The sequence below is a fragment of the Camelina sativa genome, chromosome 5 (assembly GCF_000633955.1).
Source record: "Camelina sativa cultivar DH55 chromosome 5, Cs, whole genome shotgun sequence".
NCBI lineage: Eukaryota > Viridiplantae > Streptophyta > Magnoliopsida > Brassicales > Brassicaceae > Camelina > Camelina sativa.
In genome coordinates this window covers 17,668,581-17,689,121 of record NC_025689.1, presented here as the reverse complement: position 1 = coordinate 17,689,121, position 20,541 = coordinate 17,668,581, and the positions used below count along the sequence as shown (strand labels likewise).

The 20,541-nt window shown below is 39.2% G+C and overlaps 6 protein-coding genes and 2 pseudogenes across 7 annotated transcripts in view; 1 reads left to right on the top strand and 7 right to left on the bottom strand.

Annotated features, from left to right (window-relative positions):
* LOC104787134 (ubiquitin-like-specific protease 1D) lies at positions 7 to 3,861 on the top strand. 2 transcript variants are annotated; one of them, XM_010512654.2, is made up of 14 exons: positions 7 to 370; positions 581 to 623; positions 727 to 908; positions 995 to 1,353; positions 1,508 to 1,556; positions 1,904 to 1,989; positions 2,071 to 2,100; positions 2,188 to 2,283; positions 2,377 to 2,479; positions 2,593 to 2,690; positions 2,871 to 2,993; positions 3,146 to 3,260; positions 3,345 to 3,452; positions 3,566 to 3,861. In XM_010512654.2, the coding sequence occupies exons 1-14, from the start codon at positions 23 to 25 to the stop codon at positions 3,719 to 3,721; spliced, it is 1,896 nt and encodes a 631-aa protein (XP_010510956.1). In that variant the 5' UTR covers positions 7 to 22; the 3' UTR covers positions 3,722 to 3,861. The 2 variants fall into 2 exon arrangements, with proteins under 2 accessions (XP_010510956.1, XP_010510954.1); XM_010512652.2 differs by having other exon boundaries at positions 7 to 382.
* Positions 3,877 to 6,824, bottom strand: LOC104787135 (dual-specificity RNA methyltransferase RlmN-like). The gene is made up of 10 exons (XM_010512655.2): positions 6,542 to 6,824; positions 6,393 to 6,457; positions 6,191 to 6,293; positions 6,002 to 6,099; positions 5,763 to 5,893; positions 5,566 to 5,674; positions 5,255 to 5,446; positions 5,037 to 5,173; positions 4,573 to 4,945; positions 3,877 to 3,926 (listed from the first exon to the last, which is right to left on the bottom strand). The coding sequence occupies exons 1-9, from the start codon at positions 6,780 to 6,782 to the stop codon at positions 4,657 to 4,659; spliced, it is 1,365 nt and encodes a 454-aa protein (XP_010510957.1). The 5' UTR covers positions 6,783 to 6,824; the 3' UTR covers positions 3,877 to 3,926; positions 4,573 to 4,656.
* On the bottom strand, positions 7,683 to 8,371 carry LOC104787133 (annotated as a pseudogene).
* Positions 9,945 to 10,910, bottom strand: LOC104789350 (zinc finger protein CONSTANS-like). The gene is made up of 2 exons (XM_010515066.1): positions 10,561 to 10,910; positions 9,945 to 10,401 (listed from the first exon to the last, which is right to left on the bottom strand). The coding sequence occupies exons 1-2, from the start codon at positions 10,908 to 10,910 to the stop codon at positions 9,945 to 9,947; spliced, it is 807 nt and encodes a 268-aa protein (XP_010513368.1).
* On the bottom strand, positions 11,724 to 12,900 carry LOC104789349 (putative beta-glucosidase 5). Its single transcript, XM_019245310.1, has 5 exons — positions 12,744 to 12,900; positions 12,530 to 12,660; positions 12,318 to 12,433; positions 12,019 to 12,226; positions 11,724 to 11,828 (listed from the first exon to the last, which is right to left on the bottom strand). The coding sequence occupies exons 1-5, from the start codon at positions 12,898 to 12,900 to the stop codon at positions 11,724 to 11,726; spliced, it is 717 nt and encodes a 238-aa protein (XP_019100855.1).
* Positions 12,960 to 13,994, bottom strand: LOC104789348. Its single transcript, XM_010515064.1, has one exon. It carries the CDS (start codon positions 13,992 to 13,994, stop codon positions 12,960 to 12,962), a length of 1,035 nt encoding a protein of 344 aa, XP_010513366.1.
* Positions 14,576 to 15,192, bottom strand: LOC109125062 (annotated as a pseudogene).
* Positions 15,247 to 20,541, bottom strand: part of LOC104789347 — an 11,088-nt gene continuing 5,793 nt past the window's right edge. Inside the window, exons 2-3 of the mRNA XM_019245309.1 lie at positions 20,216 to 20,391; positions 15,247 to 15,955 (exon numbers count right to left, since the gene is read on the bottom strand). Of these exons, the coding sequence (XP_019100854.1) occupies positions 15,247 to 15,955; positions 20,216 to 20,391 (885 nt within the window). The remainder of the gene's footprint in view (positions 15,956 to 20,215; positions 20,392 to 20,541) is intronic.

The following is a 20,541-nucleotide window of genomic DNA, read 5'->3' as shown; positions in this document are numbered from 1 at the left end:
GAAGCGGCCTTGTTTTGGGGAAATGACGGAGTATAAGAAGAAGGAACCAGTACTAGTAGATGGCAATTGTACCGAGAAGAAACATTTTGTGATTGATTGGACTTCAGCCATGGACAAGGAGGAAGCAGTTCCCGAGTTGGAGATTGTTACCACCAAAGCTCCGCCGCCGCCGCCAACGTTTCTCTCCGACGATCAGATTGATTCTCAGAAATCCCTAACCGATCGTGCCCTCAACGAGCAGCTGGAGCGTAACAAATCCCACCTCGTGACATTAGGTCCGGTGTTACCAGACAAGGGTGAGAAAATCCGACTCAAAATCGCCAGCCTCGAGGAGGAGAAGCAGCGTAGGGTTTTACAGCGCTCCCAAATGGTTTGTCAATTGGTCTGTTTAATGGTTTTTTTTTTTTAAAGCTTCACACTTGTTTGGTGTTGACTATTTTTAGTGTTGGTTTCTCTCATTTCTAAGCTAGAATTGAGCTTTAAACATGTGAAAATTTTATATGTCAACTTTAAAGAGATTTTGTGATAGAGATGGTTTCTCTGATGTAAAAGCTACGAAACTCTTTTTTATTTTTGGCAGGATCTGGATAGAAGTTTGAAGCCCATGCAATCCACAAGCTCAGGTATTTCTTGGTGTGGACTATGTTAAATTGATTTATGTTCAATGCATGTTGCTTTCTTAAAAGCTTAGCTCAGTGTCTGATTGTTTAATGAGCCATCATGTAGGTTCACATGTCTTAACACAAAGGAACGCAGCCTCAAATGGCACCTCTAGACAAGGGAATGCAGACTCAAATGACACCTCTAGACAAGGGAATACAGACTCAAAAGACACCTCTAGACAAGGGAGTGCAGACTCAAAAGAAGTCTCACGGTCAACATTCGCTGCGGCTTTTACTAAACCGAAGGTATGGAGCCTCTTCATTTTGCCATTTTTTAACTGTTTTAGATGGCTACTTGTTCATGATGCTACTTTGTAATATGGGTTCAACAGGCGGATACTCAGTCAAAGAATGCATTTGGTAAAGAACTAGAAGATTTGGGATGTGGAAGTCAGTCAAAGAAAGCATTTGGTAAAGAACGAGAAGATTTGGGATGCGGAAGTCGGTCAAAGAAAGCAGTTGGTAAAGATTCGGGATGTGAAAGTAGGAAACACAAGGCTGATAGAAGGCCCGTTACAAGGCTGAGAAGTGGGTGGCGGATGTTGCCAGATATAGGGAAAGCTGAGAACAGTGAAAAGCAGTTTAATTCTGGATTGAAAGGATCAAGAGGGAATCATAAATCCAAGGACTCTTCCTCTTATTCTCTAGTTGATGATGATGACAACGACCCCATTGGCCATGAAAATCCTAGGTCCATTTCTTTTCTCCTTTTCCAACTGTTTTGCTGCTACTAGTTTGTCGTTTTAAAAGGGTCCCCAGTGGTTAGTTCTATTTTGTTGTGACATGTGTTCTGGTACACAAGAGAATGAGTTGTATTCTAATCGCGCAACATCTTTCTTTCACAGGGAGTGGTCTTGGGAAGAATGTCCATCACAGGGTCCAAAGCGCCGTAAGGTATTCTTCCTTACTCCTGTTACCATATATCATGCAATTGCATTTTCTTGTGTAATCATTATAGTCCTAAGAAATTTACTCCAGCAGAAGCATGGCTCATTTTCTGTGAAAACTTCTGTTTTATGAAACCTTACGAAAGACTTCAGAGCTGTGCTGTTTGCTCTCTAGATAAACTTCAACTTTCGTACAGTTAATTGCTCTCTAGATAAACTACAGAGCTGTGCTGTTTTAATAGATTTAGACTTGCTAGGAAAAAGCTTTCTACTTGGCTATGGCTATGTTTTGGCTTATTCAATATTGTTCTCACTCCAACTCGTTTGATATGTTGTTCTTTCAACTTACTACAGCAACTAGATGATACAGTGATAAACGTGGATGAAGAAGAACCTCGAACTCCAATGGTGGAGGAGCAAGCGGTTGAACTGCCTGAAGGGTAATAATCACCTATTTTCTTTTTTAGCCTCATCACATAACAACTGGTTTTATATAAACTAATAGGTGATGAAATATGCAGCTTACAGGAAGATATATGCTACCCATCAAGGTAAATCTATGTCCAGACTGATCTAGACATCTAGTGTAACTTACTGCATGTTTGTTACCCTCAAAATATTAACGCTTGGTGATCCAGGGACGATCCAAACTTTGTTCAAGTTTGTCTTAAAGATCTTGAATGCCTTGCGCCTCGAGAATTTCTAACATCGCCTGTTATGAATTTCTACATCAGGTACTTTTGGAGTGTAAGACTTGCGATATATGTTATCTTATATAATTGCATGATTTTTCTTATATGATTTTTTCCCCTGTTTTCTTTGGCTAGGTTCTTGCAGCAGCAGATATCATCATCGAATCAAATATCTGCTGATTGTCATTTCTTCAATACCTATTTCTACAAGAAGCTCAGTGACGCTGTTACATACAAGGTGATTATAAAAATCTGACCCTTTGAAAAATAATTTTCTGTTTCTTGCATTTCACATTTTATCTTGTTGCTTATGTCGACTGGTCTATCTGTCTTGTCGTTTCAATAAAATAGGGGAATGACAAGGCTTCCTTTTTTGTGAAGTTCAGGCGGTGGTGGAAGGGGATTGATTTGTTCCGTAAGGCTTATATTTTTATGCCAATACATGAAGAGTAAGCTCTTTTCCTTTAAGCACTCATGAGAAAAACCTGAGCTTATTTCAATGGCCACTGTCGTGCTATAACAAAATCTGCCTCTGTCTTTGTGATGGAGAAATGTTATCCGCCTTGCTAATCTTTAGATTTTTCCACAAGAGTTCTAAAAAGCTTATGTATTATTGTACCATGTTTCAGTCTCCACTGGAGCCTTGTGATAGTTTGCATCCCAGATAAGAAAGATGAAACCGGAATTACTATACTTCACCTGGATTCGTTAGGACTTCACTCGAGAAAATCAATTGTTGAAAATGTAAAAAGGTGAGATGCCAGGAGCTTTTACCTATGACTTTATCTTTTCACATGCTTGACGTTGTGTGCATACGGTTTCAATTCATAAAAGGAAAAAGGTATTGCATTGGCTTATAAATGCAGATACCACATTCACTGAATTCAATGTCAACCGGTTGCAGGTTTCTAAAAGACGAGTGGCATTATTTGAATCAAGATGGTAATTTATCGGATCTACCTATCTCAGAAAAAGTATGGAAAAACCTCCCCCGTAGGATCAGCGAAGCTGATATACAGGTCAGTCTTTTACCTTCTTAATCTCATGATCAAATAACTTTGTTAATATCAATTCGTCTTATGGTTTTCCCTTTGTCCGACCAGGTCCCGCAACAGAAGAATGACTTCGACTGTGGTCCGTTTGTTCTCTTCTTCATTAAGCGTTTCATCGAAGAGGCACCTCAAAGGTTGAAAAGGGAAGACCTGGGAATGGTGAGTTATCTCAAACTCTTTTCCTGATACCGAATCACAATCTATTGCTTACTCAAACTCTTTTCCTGATACCAAATCACACATCTTCTGCTTACTCTTGTATTTTTATCCAGTTCGACAAGAAGTGGTTTAGACCTGATGAACCCTCTGCTCTGAGAATCAAAATCCGAAACACACTCATCGAGCTATTCCGTGTCAGTGACCAGACAGACCAAACCAGTACAGATAATGCAGCAGCATCCAAATCAAAACATTGCTCATCGCTCTAACAGAGTTTAAGCTTTTTTGTTGTATAGACGTTAAGGCAAAAGTACTATGATTGGGGCCAAAAGTTAAACTAAAAAGAAATAGCCATAAGTTCGTATAGGTTCAAGCTGTAATGGCGCTTTACATATTCTAATTTATTACACCTTGGACCTTCGTAGAAACTTCTAACAAAAATAAAAACCTTTTAACTTTAATTGTAGTTTTCACCTAGGCCTGGGCATTCGGTTAACCATTCGGTTTCGGTTCGGTTGTATTCGGTTTCGGTTATTTTGGATATAGTAATATAGTAACCATTTGGATATTTTTGAAATTTCGGTTCGGTTCGGTTCGGTTTCTTTCGGTTCGGTTTCGGTTTGGTTATTTAAATAAATAACCATAACTAACATAAATTATATTAACATTAACCAAATAAACCAAATATAACCAAAACTAACCGAATATAACCAAAATTAACCAAATATACAATAACAAAAATACAAAAAAGGGAAAAATATGGATTCAATTTTACAAAATAGTATTTAACTTTGTAAATTCAAAATAATAACATTTACATATATTGATTATTTAAAATATTTAATTGTTTTGAATCTAGAAATAATTTATATTTTAAGTTTATTTTATAGTTTTGCATAATATTAAGTATATAATATTTGATATCTTCTAGGTTTTCGGATATTTCGGTTAACCATTTAATTGTCGGTTCGGTTCGGTTCGGTTTCAGTTAGTTTGGATATAGATTTTTACTAACCATTCGGGTATTTGAAGAATTTCGGTTCGGTTCGGTTTGGTTTTTTTCGGTTCGGTTTCGGTCGGTTATTTGGTTATCGGTTATTTTGCCCAGCCCTATTTTCACCTTTGAGGATACATAAAAAAATTGGCATTTAACTTTTGTTTAAAAGGAGATGTTGTTCTTTTCCCTAATCCGACATTTAACAAATCAAACCGATGCTCTTAGAGCAGTGCGGAACTGCTCAGGCACCCTCATCACTGGTGCCTGAATCGCCCCAAGCATGCCAAGCTGCCCACATGCTGCCATTTGATCGTTGCCTCGGCTAAACCGCATGAGAACAGTGCAGCCTCCTTCAGCCAAAATGTTACGAAACTTTATCATCTTGTCTTCGTCAGTCTGTACGAACTGAGAACCACTGTGTGGGTTGAATTGGATAAGGTTGATCTTGCATGGAATCCCCTGCACAAGCTCCACTAGCCTCCTTGCATCATCCAGGCTGCACAATTAAAGAGTTGATAGTTTCAGATTTGAACCATTTAAGCGGAACAGAGAGCTTAACAGTGGTCTCTCGTAATGATTTCCCTTACCTGTCATTCACTCCTGCGAGCATTACATATTCAAACAACACTTTGTACTTATGCCTAGAGCTCAGTTCTTCTCTGAGCGTCTCAAGGAGCAAAGATAGCTTGTATTTCCTGTTGATTGGCATGATCCAGTTTCTGACCTGCACGGTTCAAGTTAAATGAGGTCAGATCATCCCTCATAAAATGTTTGACTGTTTTAAAGAGATAGCATGAAACAAAACCTCATCAGTTGTTGCATTCAGACTGACTGCCAAAGCACAGTTTGACTCACGGAGAAAACGCTTCAGCTGAGGAACAAGGCCACTGGTCGAGACTGTGACCTTACGGGGACTGAAATGAAGTCCATGCTCATCTACCATTATGTTTGCAGCTTTGATGACATTGTCAATGTTGTGAAATGGCTCTCCCATTCCCTACAAAACACATCCAGCTCCATGAGAAACTGGAGACAACAGTATAAACAGACCTTAAATATGTTGAACGCCTAAAATAATATGTAGAGTTGTTTTATTTGTCTAACGAACATGCATACCATAAAAACGACATTTGTTATTGACCCAACTTCATGGGAAAGCAATCGTCTAGCATAGACAGCCTGCTCAACTATTTCAGCAGTAGTGAGATTTCTCTTCAAGCCCATCCTGTGAAATCAGTACAAAGATATACATTAAACCACAAATCAAGAGCTGAGAAAGTGGGTCAAGAGAATATCTGCATTCTTCTGCTTACCTGCCAGTGTAGCAGAACTGACAATTCATGGCACACCCTACTTGGCTTGAAACACAAACTGTTGTCCTGCCTCGATCACAAGGTATAACAACTGTCTCAATCACAAGTCCATCATCCAACGTGAAGAGAATCTGCAACATCCTGCGAGTTATGAATCAATGAGAACATTCCCAAAACATCATCCAGGCATCACAGAATACTTTTAACGGTTTTTCCAAATAAGAAACGATCAAATTCACCTTCCTAGTTCCATCTGAAGCCGAACGAATATCCTTAAAAGACAATGCCCCAAACACAGCATGTTCACCAATCATTTTCTTGAGATCTTTGTTCAAACCTATAAGAATAAACAACATAAACTAAGAACCAATCCACATCAACTGAGAGCACAAAAACTCTTCTGAATAAAGACATATTAGAAGACAAACCTTCAAGCTCATCAACATCATTTGCCCATATATTGTCCTTGTATAATCTCTTCCACAACATCAAAGCCTGTCCAGGTCTAAACCCATGAGACTGAACCCATTCCTACACAGTTGAAAATAACCCCAATGCTAACATTACGTGGAGAAAAGGATAAGTCATACCCTTCAAGAAAAGATTGAGACTTTTAATTAAAAAACTTACTTCGAGAGCAGTATAAGTCATTCCCTTCAAGATCACCTTCTGATTATCATCTCTCACCACAGAACCTAACAGATATATAAATCATCAATAACTACATTTCTCAGCATAAAAGACCCAAATCCGCTTAGATAAAGTAAAAAAGTATTCACCTTTAGCTGATGAGAAGTCTTCTAGTGAAGGAAGATAAGCTGCCGAAGAAGAAGAGAAGCAAGAGAAGGAGAGGCTTCGGGATTCGAGGAAACGAATTGAATTGGTAAGACGGTGGTTGCGGAAGGGCGAAGAAGGTAGAGTTAGGGTTCCGGGGAAAACCGCCGTTGAAGAGAGTAGCGACGGAGTGACGACGACGACGGCGGCAGAATTGGCGAGAGTGGTGATACCAAGTCGCCTCATTGTCGACGAATCACAAAAATCGAAATTTTCTTATTATCTCCATAGTCACTCAAGTCCTTATTATTGTTACCATTAATGTTAGTCACAAAGATTTATCATTTTTTTTTCTTTGTCATAAAAAATTGAAATTTTTTTTGTTATACATTATAGTAAATTAATAATGTAGTTTTTTATTTTTTATAAACTCCATAGGTAAACCAATTTTCAGTGACTTATTTTTATATGTATTAATATCTGCATTTTACAAATTTAAGATTAATAGTGTGATGTGTGTGTGAGACTGTGAGTTGTAAACGATTAAAAAAAAACACTGTTTCTGATTTATGAACATGTTACTTTTACTGGTTTTGTACCTGTGTAAAAATACTTACTTCTTTAGAAAACATTGTTTTTATTTGTTATACAGTTTCATTAATTTTTAGGCGGTATATTAGTTGAGGTTTATATATGATGATAGTCTTCTAATTGTGGATTATAATTTTTTAAGAGAGTTAAAACATTGACAATTTTTGTGTTGGTGAAGAAGAATCAAAATATTGTTTTGTTAATGATTTAAAAGTAAAATTAAATCAAATTTGAAGTCTTTGATTACTTTTCATACTTAAGATCTCTTGGAATTTTAAAACAAAACAGTTCAAAAGTTGCGTTTCAGAAAGGGTGATTCAATATTTCATTGCAAACTGACACTGTAATTGCATAACCAAATTAAATCCCAAAACTGATACGAGTTTGATTGGTAGCAAACCACAGAACTGACTACAAACATTTTAAAATGCCACCGTTTTGAAACGATTCCACCACCAACTTATCTGTTTCAATTCTAATAACAACAAATCATAAAAGATCAAAGCAGGAGGTAGAAGATCATTCGTATATCAAATCGAACAGAGAGAACGAGAGTAATCAAGAAACTGGATAAGAGTCTAGAAAACATAAATCGAGTCTTCAGTTTCATATCATAAGACTCATCATATATAGTAACCTCGGATATGGTTGCACAACATGTACTCTAGTGGGTTTGGGAAATCGAATCTTGCAGATCACGTAACCTTGTTTCCACTGACTCGCAAGCCTATACTCTTCCATCACCCATACCCTCTTATCCCTAACTCGTCTCTTCTCCTTTTCCCAGAACTTAAACATCGATTTAGGTTTCTCCTTTTCACAGAACTTATAGACCTTCTTGAACCCTAGAATCTTCCCTGTCTTCTCCGACTTGATCAGTTTATCACGACCCATGACCCTCCAGCAACCGGATTCATCACATCCATCGGTTTTACCAGAATTCACACTCCGATTAACGAAGAAGTAACGTCCGTCGTGTAGGATCCAAGGGTTTTGAGTATCGAAAAGCGTCGATGGGTTCTTGCAGTATACGTCTTGGCTTCGCAGGAAGTGGCGAGGCCAAACGTTTTCGTTATTATCGATTATCATCATCTTCAAGTACGTTGTGACGATTCAATCTTCAATTGATTGGCGATGTCTTGATGACTTCATCATCCTGATTCCCAAATGAAACTCAGGTCTCGTAGGAGAAGATTTAAAGAAACTGGTGATGATGATTGATGAAGTGAGAGAGAAACAATAAACGCAAGATGTAAAAATCGTGTAGAAGATGATAATGTTTCTTGGGAATGAAGGTAATAGATATATAGAGAGGCGCTTCTTCTACTATTCGTCGTTGGTACCGTTTATATCAAATTTGTGTATTGACCGATTTGTCCTTTGTTTTCTCTCTTTGATAACATTTGTATAATTTTTGGATTTAACGGTTATAATGTAAAGTTCTTAATTTATTTTTTTAAACAAAATATGGAGGACTTAGAATTAGTAAAGTGATGTACATTTTATTTCCTTCCTTTTTTCCTCTACTTTATTATACTTTTCAGTTATTCGTTGTTAAATGAGTGACTATATATGTTATTTTTTATTTTGGTTTTTAACAAAAAAAATTTGGAAAAAATAGTCAGAAAATAAATTATGGAATAAAAATATACTGAGAAAATCATATTCGCTGGATATGCTGGAGTTAGTTCTAGACTTTATCAAACTGGATTTTTAAAAAAATTGTAATGGGGAATTTAATTCCTACTTAAGCATCAATTGTTTATGTTTTTTTATGTGTTCTTAATTAATTACTACTAGAATATGACCCGTGCTAGAGCACGGGTTGAAATTCATTCTTTTTGTTTATTTGGTAAATTTTATTTAATTGAAAGGGATCAACAAACCCTAAACAACATTATATATTTTTGTTTGTTAATTTTATTTGATTTGTCTAGTGTTTAAAATTATATATTGTATTTTGATAGTTAATTCTATGACTTAATCTATAGTATAGCGCATATTAATTTTAGGACCAAATATGTAACTTATGTTTGTTAATTTAAAAAGTTTAAAAACAGCCAGCACATGTCCAAATTAAATTATTTAAAAAGTTTATTATAGTATATAAAACTATACAATTCAACAAAAGAAATATATGAAATGAATTTAGATATTCAAATTTTGACCCGTTACTCAGTAAAAAATTTGGATATCATTTGGACCCTGGTTATCATTTATGGATATCATTTATTATCTATATATGAAGAGTTATCTTATGAAGAGTATAGGGTCAATGTATATCCTATATATAACCTATTTTTATTTTATGCATTTGTAACCATTTCTATTTTTTTAATAAAGTCTACGATTTGATACAAACATACGAAAGGAGGATCTTCATATATATTATAACTAAATCTTGCTCCACGATTTATGGATATCATTTATCATTTATCATTTATTATCTATATATGAAGAGTTATCTTATGAAGAGTATAGGGTTAATGTATATCCTATATATAACCTATTTTTATTTTTATGCATTTGTAACCATTTATATTTTTTATAAAGTCTACAAAAACTAAGTTGTGTACTTTCCTTTTATTAAAAGGGGGATTGTAGGTAGTTTTCTAGCTAGTTCATCAATTAATAGAACTAAACGATGAGATATAAATTAGAATTTAGAAGATCATATCTTCCAAACCCGAAAAAACTGGAGTTAGTTTTGACATTTTATTTTCTTCTTAGATACTCCATTCAAACCAACAGATTTATTTTTATTTCAAATCCAAAAGCAATTAATACACGGGCTAGTAATACTAAAGAACGAGTATCTTATCCACCAAACCAAGAAAAATCATATCTATCTTGTGAATATTCATTATCTCGAAAAGAATCATCACGTAAATCATTATCTTGTTGATTAAGTCCTGTGGACGGCGACGCTGAAACCTCCTCGGGCGCCGCCGGAGGATGAATCGTCGGTGGGAAAGTAAACTGATGACCAGCTGCTCCGATGAGAAAATTGCGAGAAGGTCTCTTGCAGTTTCCGCAAAGCATACACCTCACATGCGGCGGCACGGCCTCGTGAAGGTGAAACACCCGGTCGCAATTATGGCACAGAAGCTTGTCGTGTCCACGACAGTAAACAACAGCGTTTGACGCTAAGCATGATTCACATCTCATTGCAAACATCCATCTCTCACAATTGTTATTCCCGTTGCAGCTCATCTCAAACATCCCTGCTCTTCTCTGGTGGTGGTGACCAACTACATGCTCGTGCTCATGATTGCTATTTTGAACCACATGAGGCATTTCAAACGTCCCTGCTCTTCTCTGGTGGTGGTGACCAACTACATGCTCGTTCTCATGATTGCAATTTTGAACCACATGAGGCATCTCAAACATCCCTGCTCTTCTCTGGTGGTGGTGACCAACTACATGCTCGTGCTCATGATTGCTATTTTGAACCACATGAGGCATATGCGCATGCTCATGATGCTGATTAGTGGTGTTATGATGTGGAGGAGGAAAGCGATTGAGGAGTTGAATGCGGTGGCGGAGAGTGGTGCACTTGAAATAGCATGAATAACAAGATTGGCAAAGAGCCTTCTCATCGTCACAGCAGAGGAGTAAAGCTGGATTCCGCTTGCAGTTATCGCAGACTTGGTAACGTACATGTTCCGCATGCAAGTTATTACAATGGCGCAGGTAGTCACATGTAAGACAGAAGTTGAGAGATTCGGTTACACAATGGATCACGTCTGCTGAATGTTTACATGAGTGACACGCTTGAGCCATGTTTCCTGTAGTAAAAACGAAAGAGAAGAAACACAGAACCAAAACTTTTGCTTTCTGTTTATGAAAAATATTTGTATATTAACGCAGTGTATAAGCTCGTATTTATAACCCTTCCCTTTAATTTGTAGAGTTTTGTTTTTTCCTAACTGATTAAATAGAAGGATAATTCTGTTTTTCTTTAAAAAAACCTATGTAATTATCTTTAACTAAAATTTATTTCTCAAAAATTAAAACTAAAATTTATCAATGAGAATATTTGGAAAATATAATTATTTGATATGTGAAATACTCATCAGAATAATTATCACACACACAAAAAAAAAACATCAGAATATATAATATAGATATATAATACTAGGAGGAAGAAGACAATTCCTTGATGCCTTGAAAACCACGAAAGGTGGTTTTCCCCCTGAGAAAATCAGAGTACCAATGAGCAGAGAGTCTAGGAGATCTCTTTCGATGAGGATCACTAAAATTTACAGAGTACAATCCATAACCATCATGGTAGCCCCCTCTAAGCTCGTATAAATCCATAAATGACCATACAAAGTAGCCTCTCGTGTCTGATCCATTCCTATACGAGTAGTAATGTCTTTTGTTTTCTTCTTCTTATCACACTAAGATGACAAGAGAATAAAATATGCAATAAGAAAACTTTACTTACCTTATGGATTTGAGCATAGCACCAATGTACGCATGTAAGTATTCTACCCTTGGTGTATCCTTCTGTTGCTTTATCGGTGCACCTATTGGTTTGCCATCGACAAGAGAATTGAGTAGACTGAGACAAAAACATGCATGAGAGAGAAATCAGAGAAGATAGTGACCATTCTCAAGGATGTAGACAGGAGGATTGCCATAAGTCTGCTTTATGTACTCCAAGACAGCTTCCATAGTCCATGGAGCAACAGGATACTACTTGTCCAAACAAAAAACAAAAAACAAAACAACAAAGAAAGATGGATTAGTAACGCATTGAAACTCCTACCTCCGGAACTGATGTATTCCCAAGGTCTTCCAACCATTAAAACAAAGAAGTGATGATTAATTAGCAAAAAAAAAAAATATCAAAAGAGAAAAGAGTTTGTTATGTCATACAAGTCACATATCCGCCCATATCTGAGTAGAAATCCGGGTCTCCAGAATTGGATTTGCTGCTTGTGACCGAAGCCGCAAAATAGTGGTTGATTCCTAAGAAGTCAGATGAGCCTTTAACTTGTTCTGATTCCTCCTCTGAGAAAACTGGCAGTCTTGATCCAACGGTTCTTCTCATTGTATCAGGATAGTCTCCAAATATAAGAGGCTCAAGGAACCTGAGTTTTAAAGAGCAGCATATCTATTTTCTTTTCTGCTTAAAAATTTTGGACAAGTTGCCCTTTTGGAACCATGTGTGTCTGAACTTACCAGCCGAAATAGAAATCTTTGGCTCTTTGAGTTGCAATGGTATCATCCTCAGAGCTTGTAGAAGGTTTAAACTCCACTAAATATAAGCCAAAACCTACGGAACCTCCCTGCTTATTCTGCACATTGTATATAGTAGTTGACTAGTTGCTCCCCCTTGTCATTGACTCACACATTCAATAAACATTTCTTCATGTATAAGCAACTATATCTACCTGGTACTTTTGCTTATATAGTCTTGAAACAGAGGCGTGTGCAAGCAGCAAGTTATGGCCTGCGATATATGTTTCAGTAGAGGAATTACCTACTAAGCAGTTTTGCCCCGGTATGGAACAACGACCAGGCGCTGTATTCGGTTTAGTAGATAGACAGTTCTGGTTTTCATTTGACTCGGTTTACTAAATGAGTAACGGAAACATCATCATTTACAATCAAGTATCAACCAAAAGAGAAAGACAATAATGCTGCAATCTATATAGCCTCGAGGAACGACACCGAGAAGTTGAGATGGTTCTACAGTCAAATGAATCCTTACTTCACTCCTATCCAAAACAATAATTTCTAAACCAAAGAGAGTTCTAAACATTTAACGGCAACAATAGATCTCGAGTTTAACCAACAATAGATTTCTGTTGCGTAAGTCTCCTAGTTATCTTTAGTGGTGATCTTGATGACGGACAACACTTTATTCTGCATCTCCTTATCCACAAGCCTGTACTCATCTATAGTCCAAGTTACGTTGATCTCTTCTCCTTCACGAACAAATCTTTGTTTCTCGGTTTCGTAAAACTTTAAAACCTTCTTGAAACCAATGGTCTCCCCGGACGACCTTGAATTGATCATCACATCAGGGTGCAGGATCCTCCAGTAACCACCATCGCATTTATCAGTATCACCACAAGTCTGGTTAGCGAAGATGCAAGTTCCGAAATTTCGAAACATCTGATCATGAAGATCCACAAGCTTCCATGGATTCAAGCGGTACACGTTGTTTGTAACGTGGCTAGGCCAATTTTTGCCTTGATAGACAGCCGGTATCCTCAACACATGTGCTTCATCAGCCTTTCGTTGATCTATTGATTTGAATCCATAAGCTGGCAACAATAAACTTGCAGGAACCGGTACGGGTTCAGTAGTGGACAGATACGAGAAATGCTTGGCAAGCAAGGAACTAGTCTCGGCTTCAAACAGAAAACGGATCTTGCAAATAACTAGAGGATCTTGATTCCAGTTCAAGTTATTGGTAAGCCTAAACTCTTCCATTACCCAACTTCGCTTGTACTCTCTTGGTTTCCTCTTTACGCAGAACTTGAGAATCTTCTTGAACCCTAGAACCTTCCCAGTCTCCTTCGATTTGATCAGTTTATCACGACCCATGATCCTCCAGCAACCTGATTCGCATCCATCAGCTTTACCACAATTCTTTGTTCGTGGTTCAACGATCAAGAAGGTAGAGCTCTCAGAATCGAACTCTTCATATGGATTCGTCTCGAACACGTCTACGTCTTGGGTGAAGAGACCCTCCCAAGCATCTTCGTTAACGATTATACGCTTCAGATAACGTGAGACTATTACATCGTCTTCTGCGTCTAACAGTTCGTCTGCTGCTTTGATCAGTTCCCTCGTGATTTCCTTATAAGTTGCCTCGTCTTCTCCGTTGCTCAGTTCGTCGTCCTCCATAATGAAACTAAATCGATCAAGAGAAAAAGACGGGATCGTAGGAGAGAAAGATCAAACGCAAGAAAGTGCTTGTTTCTTGAAGATGAAGCGAGAAAAAGAAGATCGAAGAGAGACTTATGTTAACGGATGTGCTTTTAAAGTTCCTTTATATCTAATTTTCATGTTATTACCAATATAAAAGTTTCTTCCTTCACGGATACTTTTACAGTTTTACTGTTATAGTTGCTTCGTTAAAATAGTAATTTCTTAATTTGTAAACGGATAATATTTGGCACTATTTTTTCTTCGCCATGTTTAAAGTATACTTTAATTTATAGTTGTGAAACAGAATGAATAAGTTTTATTTTTATATTTTTCATTTTTAGACCTAATATTCCAAATCTTGGCCCTATAGTTTCTTAATCACTGGTTTCTTAATCAAAACCAACTATTGATAATATAATCTTTATTTAGTCCATAAACATACATTCTTTGAATATTCTTAAAAACAGAGGTCAAAAGTCTCATTATTTGTTCTTCCCAAGGGAGAGATCCTTAGCTTCTTCATCTTCGACTTTGTTGTTCTTCATCAACTGAGCTAATCACTCGGCAAGACTCAGCCTAGTCGCAGGAGACACACCATTCTTTCCAATGATTGATTCAAGAACTGCTTCTGCCAACAACTTATTCTCGACCACAGCTTTTCCAGCTTTAGGAATAGTATCGTCTTTAGAAAACGCAATCTGCAAAAAACATGAAAGTGTTCAGAGCTAGCTAGCTACACGTTCTGACTACTAATGTGATAGCACAAGCTAAGGTAGTACCGTGAGAGAGCCTTTAGGAGAAAGAGCGAAGGGGATGGAGGCACCGGGAGGGAAAGTTTGATCCTTGAAGATCTCCAAGAATCTTTGAAGAGCTTTGGCTTCACTCTGTGTGTAAATCCCTAACGATTTCCAAATCATGACACAGTTCTTTGCTACTTTCATCGAATATTCATTTTCCCGTTAATGGTCGTTTCATCGTCACCTTAATAAATTTCTCAAACTCACCTATAATTAAGAGCAATTCAATCACAAGATATTCTTAAAAGGTTTAACAACAATTGAATGTGGCGTGCATGTTAAGCAAACACACCTGTGACGATGTCACGAAAGAATGGGACGGATTCCGTTAATTCCTTCGTAGTCTTTCCCTTCCACTTAACGGAGAGTAAGATGATCGATCATGAAATCCAGAGTAGAAGTGATCTGCTTCTCCTCTTCGTTAACAAATTCTACAATTCAGTTAACTTGATAACGCACAACACTTTATTCTGCTTCTCCTCTTCCTTAAGCCTGTACTCTTTTATAGTCCAAGTTACCTTCACATCTTCTCCTTCACGAACATAGCTTAGTTCTTCCATTTGGTAAAACCCAAAACCCTTCTTGAAACCAATGGTCTTCCCGGACTTTGACTTGATCAGCTTATCACCGTGCAGGATCTTCCAGTAACCACTACCATCGCATTCATCGGTTGTACGAAAAGTCTCGTTAGCGTAGATGCATGTTCCATAAAGTCGAAACATCTTCTCGGAAGGATCCACAAGCGTCAATGGATGCAAACGGTAGACGTTATTGGTAACGTAGCTAGGCCAAACATTTCCGTCAGAATCAGATATCGTTAACAGATAAGACTCATCCTCCACTTGGCTATCGGAATCATAGTATCCATAAGATGGTAGTAATAGATTTGCAGGAATAGTAGAGAGATACGAGAAATGCTTGCCTAGCAAGAAACTGATCTCGGTTCGAAACAGAAACCTAATCTTGCAAATCACATGATCTTGCTTCCGGTTCAAGTTATTGGTAAGCCTATACTCTTCCATAACCCAGCTCCTCTTGTATTCCTCTGGTTGCCTCTTTAAGCAGAACTTGTAAATCTTCTTGAACCCTAGAATCTCTCCAGTCTCCTCCGATTTTATCAGTTTATCACGACCCATGATTGTATTGACCCTCACTAGGGGCAAAAATCCCAAAATAAAAATTCGAGGAAATGGCCCGGAAAAGACTTAAGAAGGAGGAGGAAATAAAACTTTCCGACTATCTTTATATATTGCTTTAATGACTTATTTACAATGTAATATTTTGTTAAAGTAATATATTCGGTTTTCAGGAAAACATGGCAAGTTGCAAATGATACTCGGCCTTGTCCGGGCTAACACAATGCACCAGGCCGCGAGGGTTGCAAAGCCTAAGTAACCTCGGTTGCGGGTGGATTTGTGCCAGGGAGGACCGGTCGGGAAGTCTGCAGCTTCCGTCCCTCGACCGGATCACCTCGGTACAATTCCGCAAGTGGCGTCCCGTGGCTGTCCGATGACCTTCGTGGTCATAGAACGGTTTGGGGGCGTTACAACGGTGGTATCAGAGCGGTGTTTTTGAATCCGCGAACACTTGTGCATTTCAAAGTTTTATCGAGTAAATGTGTCGCAAAAACACAAAATTTTATCCGGTTGTTTGCTTGTCTAGTTTTAAGTGAAACCTTAGAATGGACTAGCATCTCACCTTGTTTCTTGTGGGTTTTAGAATGTCTTCAGGTGATTCAGGTTGCGGAGACGGTTCAGGGAGTGAGGGGCCGAGACATGAGGATTGTGGGCATCATAATGGGTATTTATCGACGGAGTCGGAGAGTAGTCATGGGCCAATTGACCCGGAGACTTGGAGTGTGGACGGGTTATTGGACGAGGATGATTTGAATGATTGGGATGAGGACGGGGTATTTGACGCTGATGACGCCAATCTATCTATTGAAACCGATCCATCGGAGTGTCCAGACGAACCGGAGGAGATGGAAGCGGATCAGGATGATCAAACAATTGTGTTGGAAGTGGGTGAGTCGAGCCGTGTCCAAGTGAGGATAGACGCGCAAGGAAACTTTCAAACCGTACCAGTTGGAGAGTATGGAGAAGCAGCGGCTGAGCTTGCCGAGAAGTTGCAGAATTTGTTATTGGAGCTTGTGGAGGATCATTACGATGATATCAATCCCGAAGAGTTCATGTGAGAGTACCCGAATACAGTCGAGAGGATCCTAAACTTCTTGACGGAGGCGTACGAGACTGGAGGAGAAGCTAATGTATGGGTGAACGGGGTAACACCCGAGACCGGAGATATCCGTACGGAGCAGCCAGTGGAGGAGAGACCGAAGACGGTTGCGAGAATTCTTCTTATGCTGAACGAGTTGCACTCACCGGAGAGAGCGGATGAAGTTGTGGGTGAACCCATAGTGCTGGAGGCCGAGAGAGAAAGGGTTGAAGGTGGTGAAGATTCTAGGATCGAGGAACCAACGACCAGAGAAGTGGAGGTGATCGACATTTTGTCGAGTGATGATGAGGGGATATCGACTTTGGTGGTAGAACCGAGGAATGATCAAGACCCAATACCGAGAGACCAAGACCGCGAAGCTGACGTAGGCGTTGAGCAGAGAGAGGACGCAATATCAAGGGCTAGTGCAAGCCGTGATGTAAGAAACAAGGTGGACCCGATCGAGAAGAACCAGACCTCTTAATGCCAAACCAAGTTGTACCCGACCAAGTAGTGCCGGATCAGGTTGTGCCGAGACACAACAGTCCTATTCGAGCCATACCATTGCAAATGGTGTTTGCTGAGCAAGAGGAGGAACCAAGAGACCCAGATTGGGAGAGAATTGATAAGATGACCGACTTAAGGAGAACGAACCGAAAGCGTATATGGTTCGAGGAAGGGGAAAGTAGTACAAAGAGACCGAGGGTGTCGTACCAGAAATTTCAGGCAAGGGAACAGCCAGTAACTACTCAGCCAAGAAGGTGATTGAGGACGAGAGCCACTGCCCGGAAGAGAGTAGTGTACCCCCACCAAGTCGATAGGAGGAATCTACCTTATTGCGATTTGTGTAAAGGGATTGGGCATTGGACCAGGCATTGTTGGAGGACGGAGCTGAGACGTATGTGTGATCCAACAAACGTGGAGTGTGAATGGTGCGGGACGCGAGGGCACTTTGCCTATCGCTGCCTAAACCTAGATCTTATGAGATACACGAGGCCGTGTGATTTGTGTGGGATGCCGGGGCATCTAAACAACCATTGTTGGAGGACAAGACCACAACATCTGCCGATCCCCGAGCATGTTGTGTGTACTGAGTGTGGGACGAGAGGACATTTCGCTCATAGCTGTCCGGACCGAGTTGTGCGAGAAGGAGGGAACTCATCGAGCCAACTTGTGCATACGGGGGAGAACTTGTTAGACCGAGCTACCCGAGTCGAAGAGAGCCCAACGAATCAAGTTAGAACCTCATTGTCTGCTGCCTCTACCTCAACCTCATCTCCCGCAGAACCGCGACCTGATGAGCCAGCTGGGGAGTGCGAGTGCACTTGCGAAGTGTGTACTAGGTTCAGGAACCCGTAGACTGGCTGGGAGTAAGGGAAGTTCTTTTGGGGATTATGTGTAAGGGTTGAATTGTTTTCTTTTTGTTGTAAGTTCTAGACTTAACCTCGTGTTGTTTGTCTAGGATCCGAACCCTTAATTTTATCGGCTAAGTGGTGTAGAACCTTTGTGTCTTTTGTAAAAGTATCTTTGTGTTCTTTAGCCGTGTTGGTGTTGTTTGTTGTGTGCTAATCTTTGCTTGTTTAACTACTTGCTTGATTTGCTTGAGTTTTATAGGTTGCATAGTTAATTATTTTTGCATAATTAGCTTGCATATCTTCAGCGTGATCGATGAGGATTCACATAAGTCACCACAAAGCGCGATAAGACAAAAGAGAAGAAGATCAAGAAAGATCAAGAGAGTTCAACCAAGAAAAGGGCAATCCGTTCAGTTAAGAGCAAAAGAAAAAGAAGAGAAAAATGATGGAGAAGGATGACGCGAATCCAAAGAAATTGAAAGAGCAAAAGAGTAGTGCAAATAAATCAAAAATGGCGAAACAAATTGAGAAAGGCAAACCAAATATGAGCAAGAAAGTGGCAAAAAACAAACTAAGAAGGTCGGACCAAGCGCGATCAAGAAAATGCGAAAGTAATGCATGACCCAAGAATTAAGTGCATAAGAGGGTGTAAGAAGATAATACATGGAAGGTGAAATTGTCTACGAATAGACAAGAGGGTGCAAGAAAATAATGGACGACGAAGGCGAAGAAGCCAATCTTGTGCTTGATGGTGAAACAAGTGCGGTTCTATTGAGCCAAACTTGGAAAAGAACAAAGAAGGTAACAAAATATGGAGAAAACCAAGGAGTTGGAAATGGAGATCAACAATAAAGTTGAAGGAGTCAGTTGGTGGAAACCAAGACTATTTGATCAAGCTCAGTGATCAAAATAAATCAAGTAGGTCGGAGAAGGTGTTACATCAAAATAATGGCGTGGAGATTAAAAGAATCAGAAAAGATTTGTAATCGGACCAAGGTGTGGAGATCAAAGGAGTCGGAGTGAACCAGAATACATACCAAGGCAAAAAGTCAAGAAAAATCTGAAGAAAGAGAAGCAGTGAATCAAAAAGCTAAAGAAGTGGATAAGTCATAGTACATCAAGGAAGAAGCCTTAATACTCAAAGCGAGATTGAAAAAAAAAAAAAAAAATTTGAAGGACCAAGTAAATGCTGGAGATGAAGAAGCTTTCCAAAAGCATCAGCAAACGGTGTAAGTGGTACAAGTATGAAGTGAGACTATGGAGATGAAAGAACCAAGGAAAGGAGGCTTTCAATAAAATTATTGGCGTAGTGGTAATCACAAGACGAGGACACTTGTGTCGAGAAGTATTGATAACACAAGAAAAGGAGGAGAAGGTCTGAGAATTCGAGGACGAATTCTTATAAGGGGAGGAGAATGTAGTGACCCTCACTAGGGGCAAAAATCCCAAAATAAAAATTCGAGGAAATGGCCCGGAAAAGACTTAAGAAGGAGGAGGAAATAAAACTTTCCGACTATCTTTATATATTGCTTTAATGACTTATTTACAATGTAATATTTTGTTACAGTAATATATTCGGTTTTCAGGAAAACATGGCAAGTTGCAAATGATACTCGGCCTTGTCCGGGCTAACACAATGCACCAGGCCGCGAGGGTTGCAAAGCCTAAGTAACCTCGGTTGCGGATGGATTTGTGCCAGGGAGGACCGGTCGGGAAGTCTGCAGCTTCCGTCCCTCGACCGGATCACCTCGGTACAATTCCGCAAGTGGCGTCCCGTGGCTGTCCGATGGCCTTCGTGGTCATAGAACGGTTCGGGGGCGTTACAACGATTCTCCAGCAACCAGATCTACATCCATCGGTTTTACCGCAACTCTCTGTTCGTGGTTTCACGATCACGAAGATAGGTATCTCAGCATTGAACTCCACATTTGGATTCTTGTTGAACACGTCTACGTCTTGGGTGAAGAGCTCAGGCCATGAATCTCCGTAAACGATCATACGCTTCAGTAAATGTGATATTACATATATCAAAATTAAACGAGATTTTATTTTTTGCTGATGTGGCTAGGGCGAGAAAAAAGGCGATTAGGGTTTTTTTGCTTTTTGGCCAAGGATGCTGCCGTTGGCGGCTTCCCCAGGCTGCGTAGCGGTGGTTCC

Bases quoted from the DNA above. Each gene is read 5' to 3' on its own strand.
- LOC104787135 (XM_010512655.2), bottom strand. From the start codon at position 6,782: ATGAGGCGACTTGGTATCACCACTCTCGCCAATTCTGCCGCCGTCGTC. The intron at 6,100-6,190 runs GTTTGTCTTCTA...TTATTCTTATAG, and splicing joins TGATGTTGATGAGCTTGAAG to GTTTGAACAAAGATCTCAAG. The intron at 4,946-5,036 runs GTAAGGGAAATC...TTAATTGTGCAG, and splicing joins CTCGCAGGAGTGAATGACAG to CCTGGATGATGCAAGGAGGC.
- LOC104787134 (XM_010512652.2), top strand. From the start codon at position 23: ATGACGGAGTATAAGAAGAAGGAACCAGTACTAGTAGATGGCAATTGT. The intron at 624-726 runs GTATTTCTTGGT...GCCATCATGTAG, and splicing joins CATGCAATCCACAAGCTCAG to GTTCACATGTCTTAACACAA. The intron at 3,453-3,565 runs GTGAGTTATCTC...ATTTTTATCCAG, and splicing joins AAAGGGAAGACCTGGGAATG to TTCGACAAGAAGTGGTTTAG.
- LOC104789349 (XM_019245310.1), bottom strand. From the start codon at position 12,900: ATGTTTAGAACTCTCTTTGGTTTAGAAATTATTGTTTTGGATAGGAGT. The intron at 12,661-12,743 runs GTAAATGATGAT...AACCGAATACAG, and splicing joins CTTTTGGTTGATACTTGATT to CGCCTGGTCGTTGTTCCATA. The intron at 11,829-12,018 runs GTGACTTGTATG...TTGGACAAGTAG, and splicing joins ACTCAGATATGGGCGGATAT to TATCCTGTTGCTCCATGGAC.
- LOC104789348 (XM_010515064.1), bottom strand. From the start codon at position 13,994: ATGGAGGACGACGAACTGAGCAACGGAGAAGACGAGGCAACTTATAAG.
- LOC104789350 (XM_010515066.1), bottom strand. From the start codon at position 10,910: ATGGCTCAAGCGTGTCACTCATGTAAACATTCAGCAGACGTGATCCAT. The intron at 10,402-10,560 runs GCACGAGCATGT...GGTTCAAAATAG, and splicing joins GTTCAAAATAGCAATCATGA to CAATCATGAGCACGAGCATG.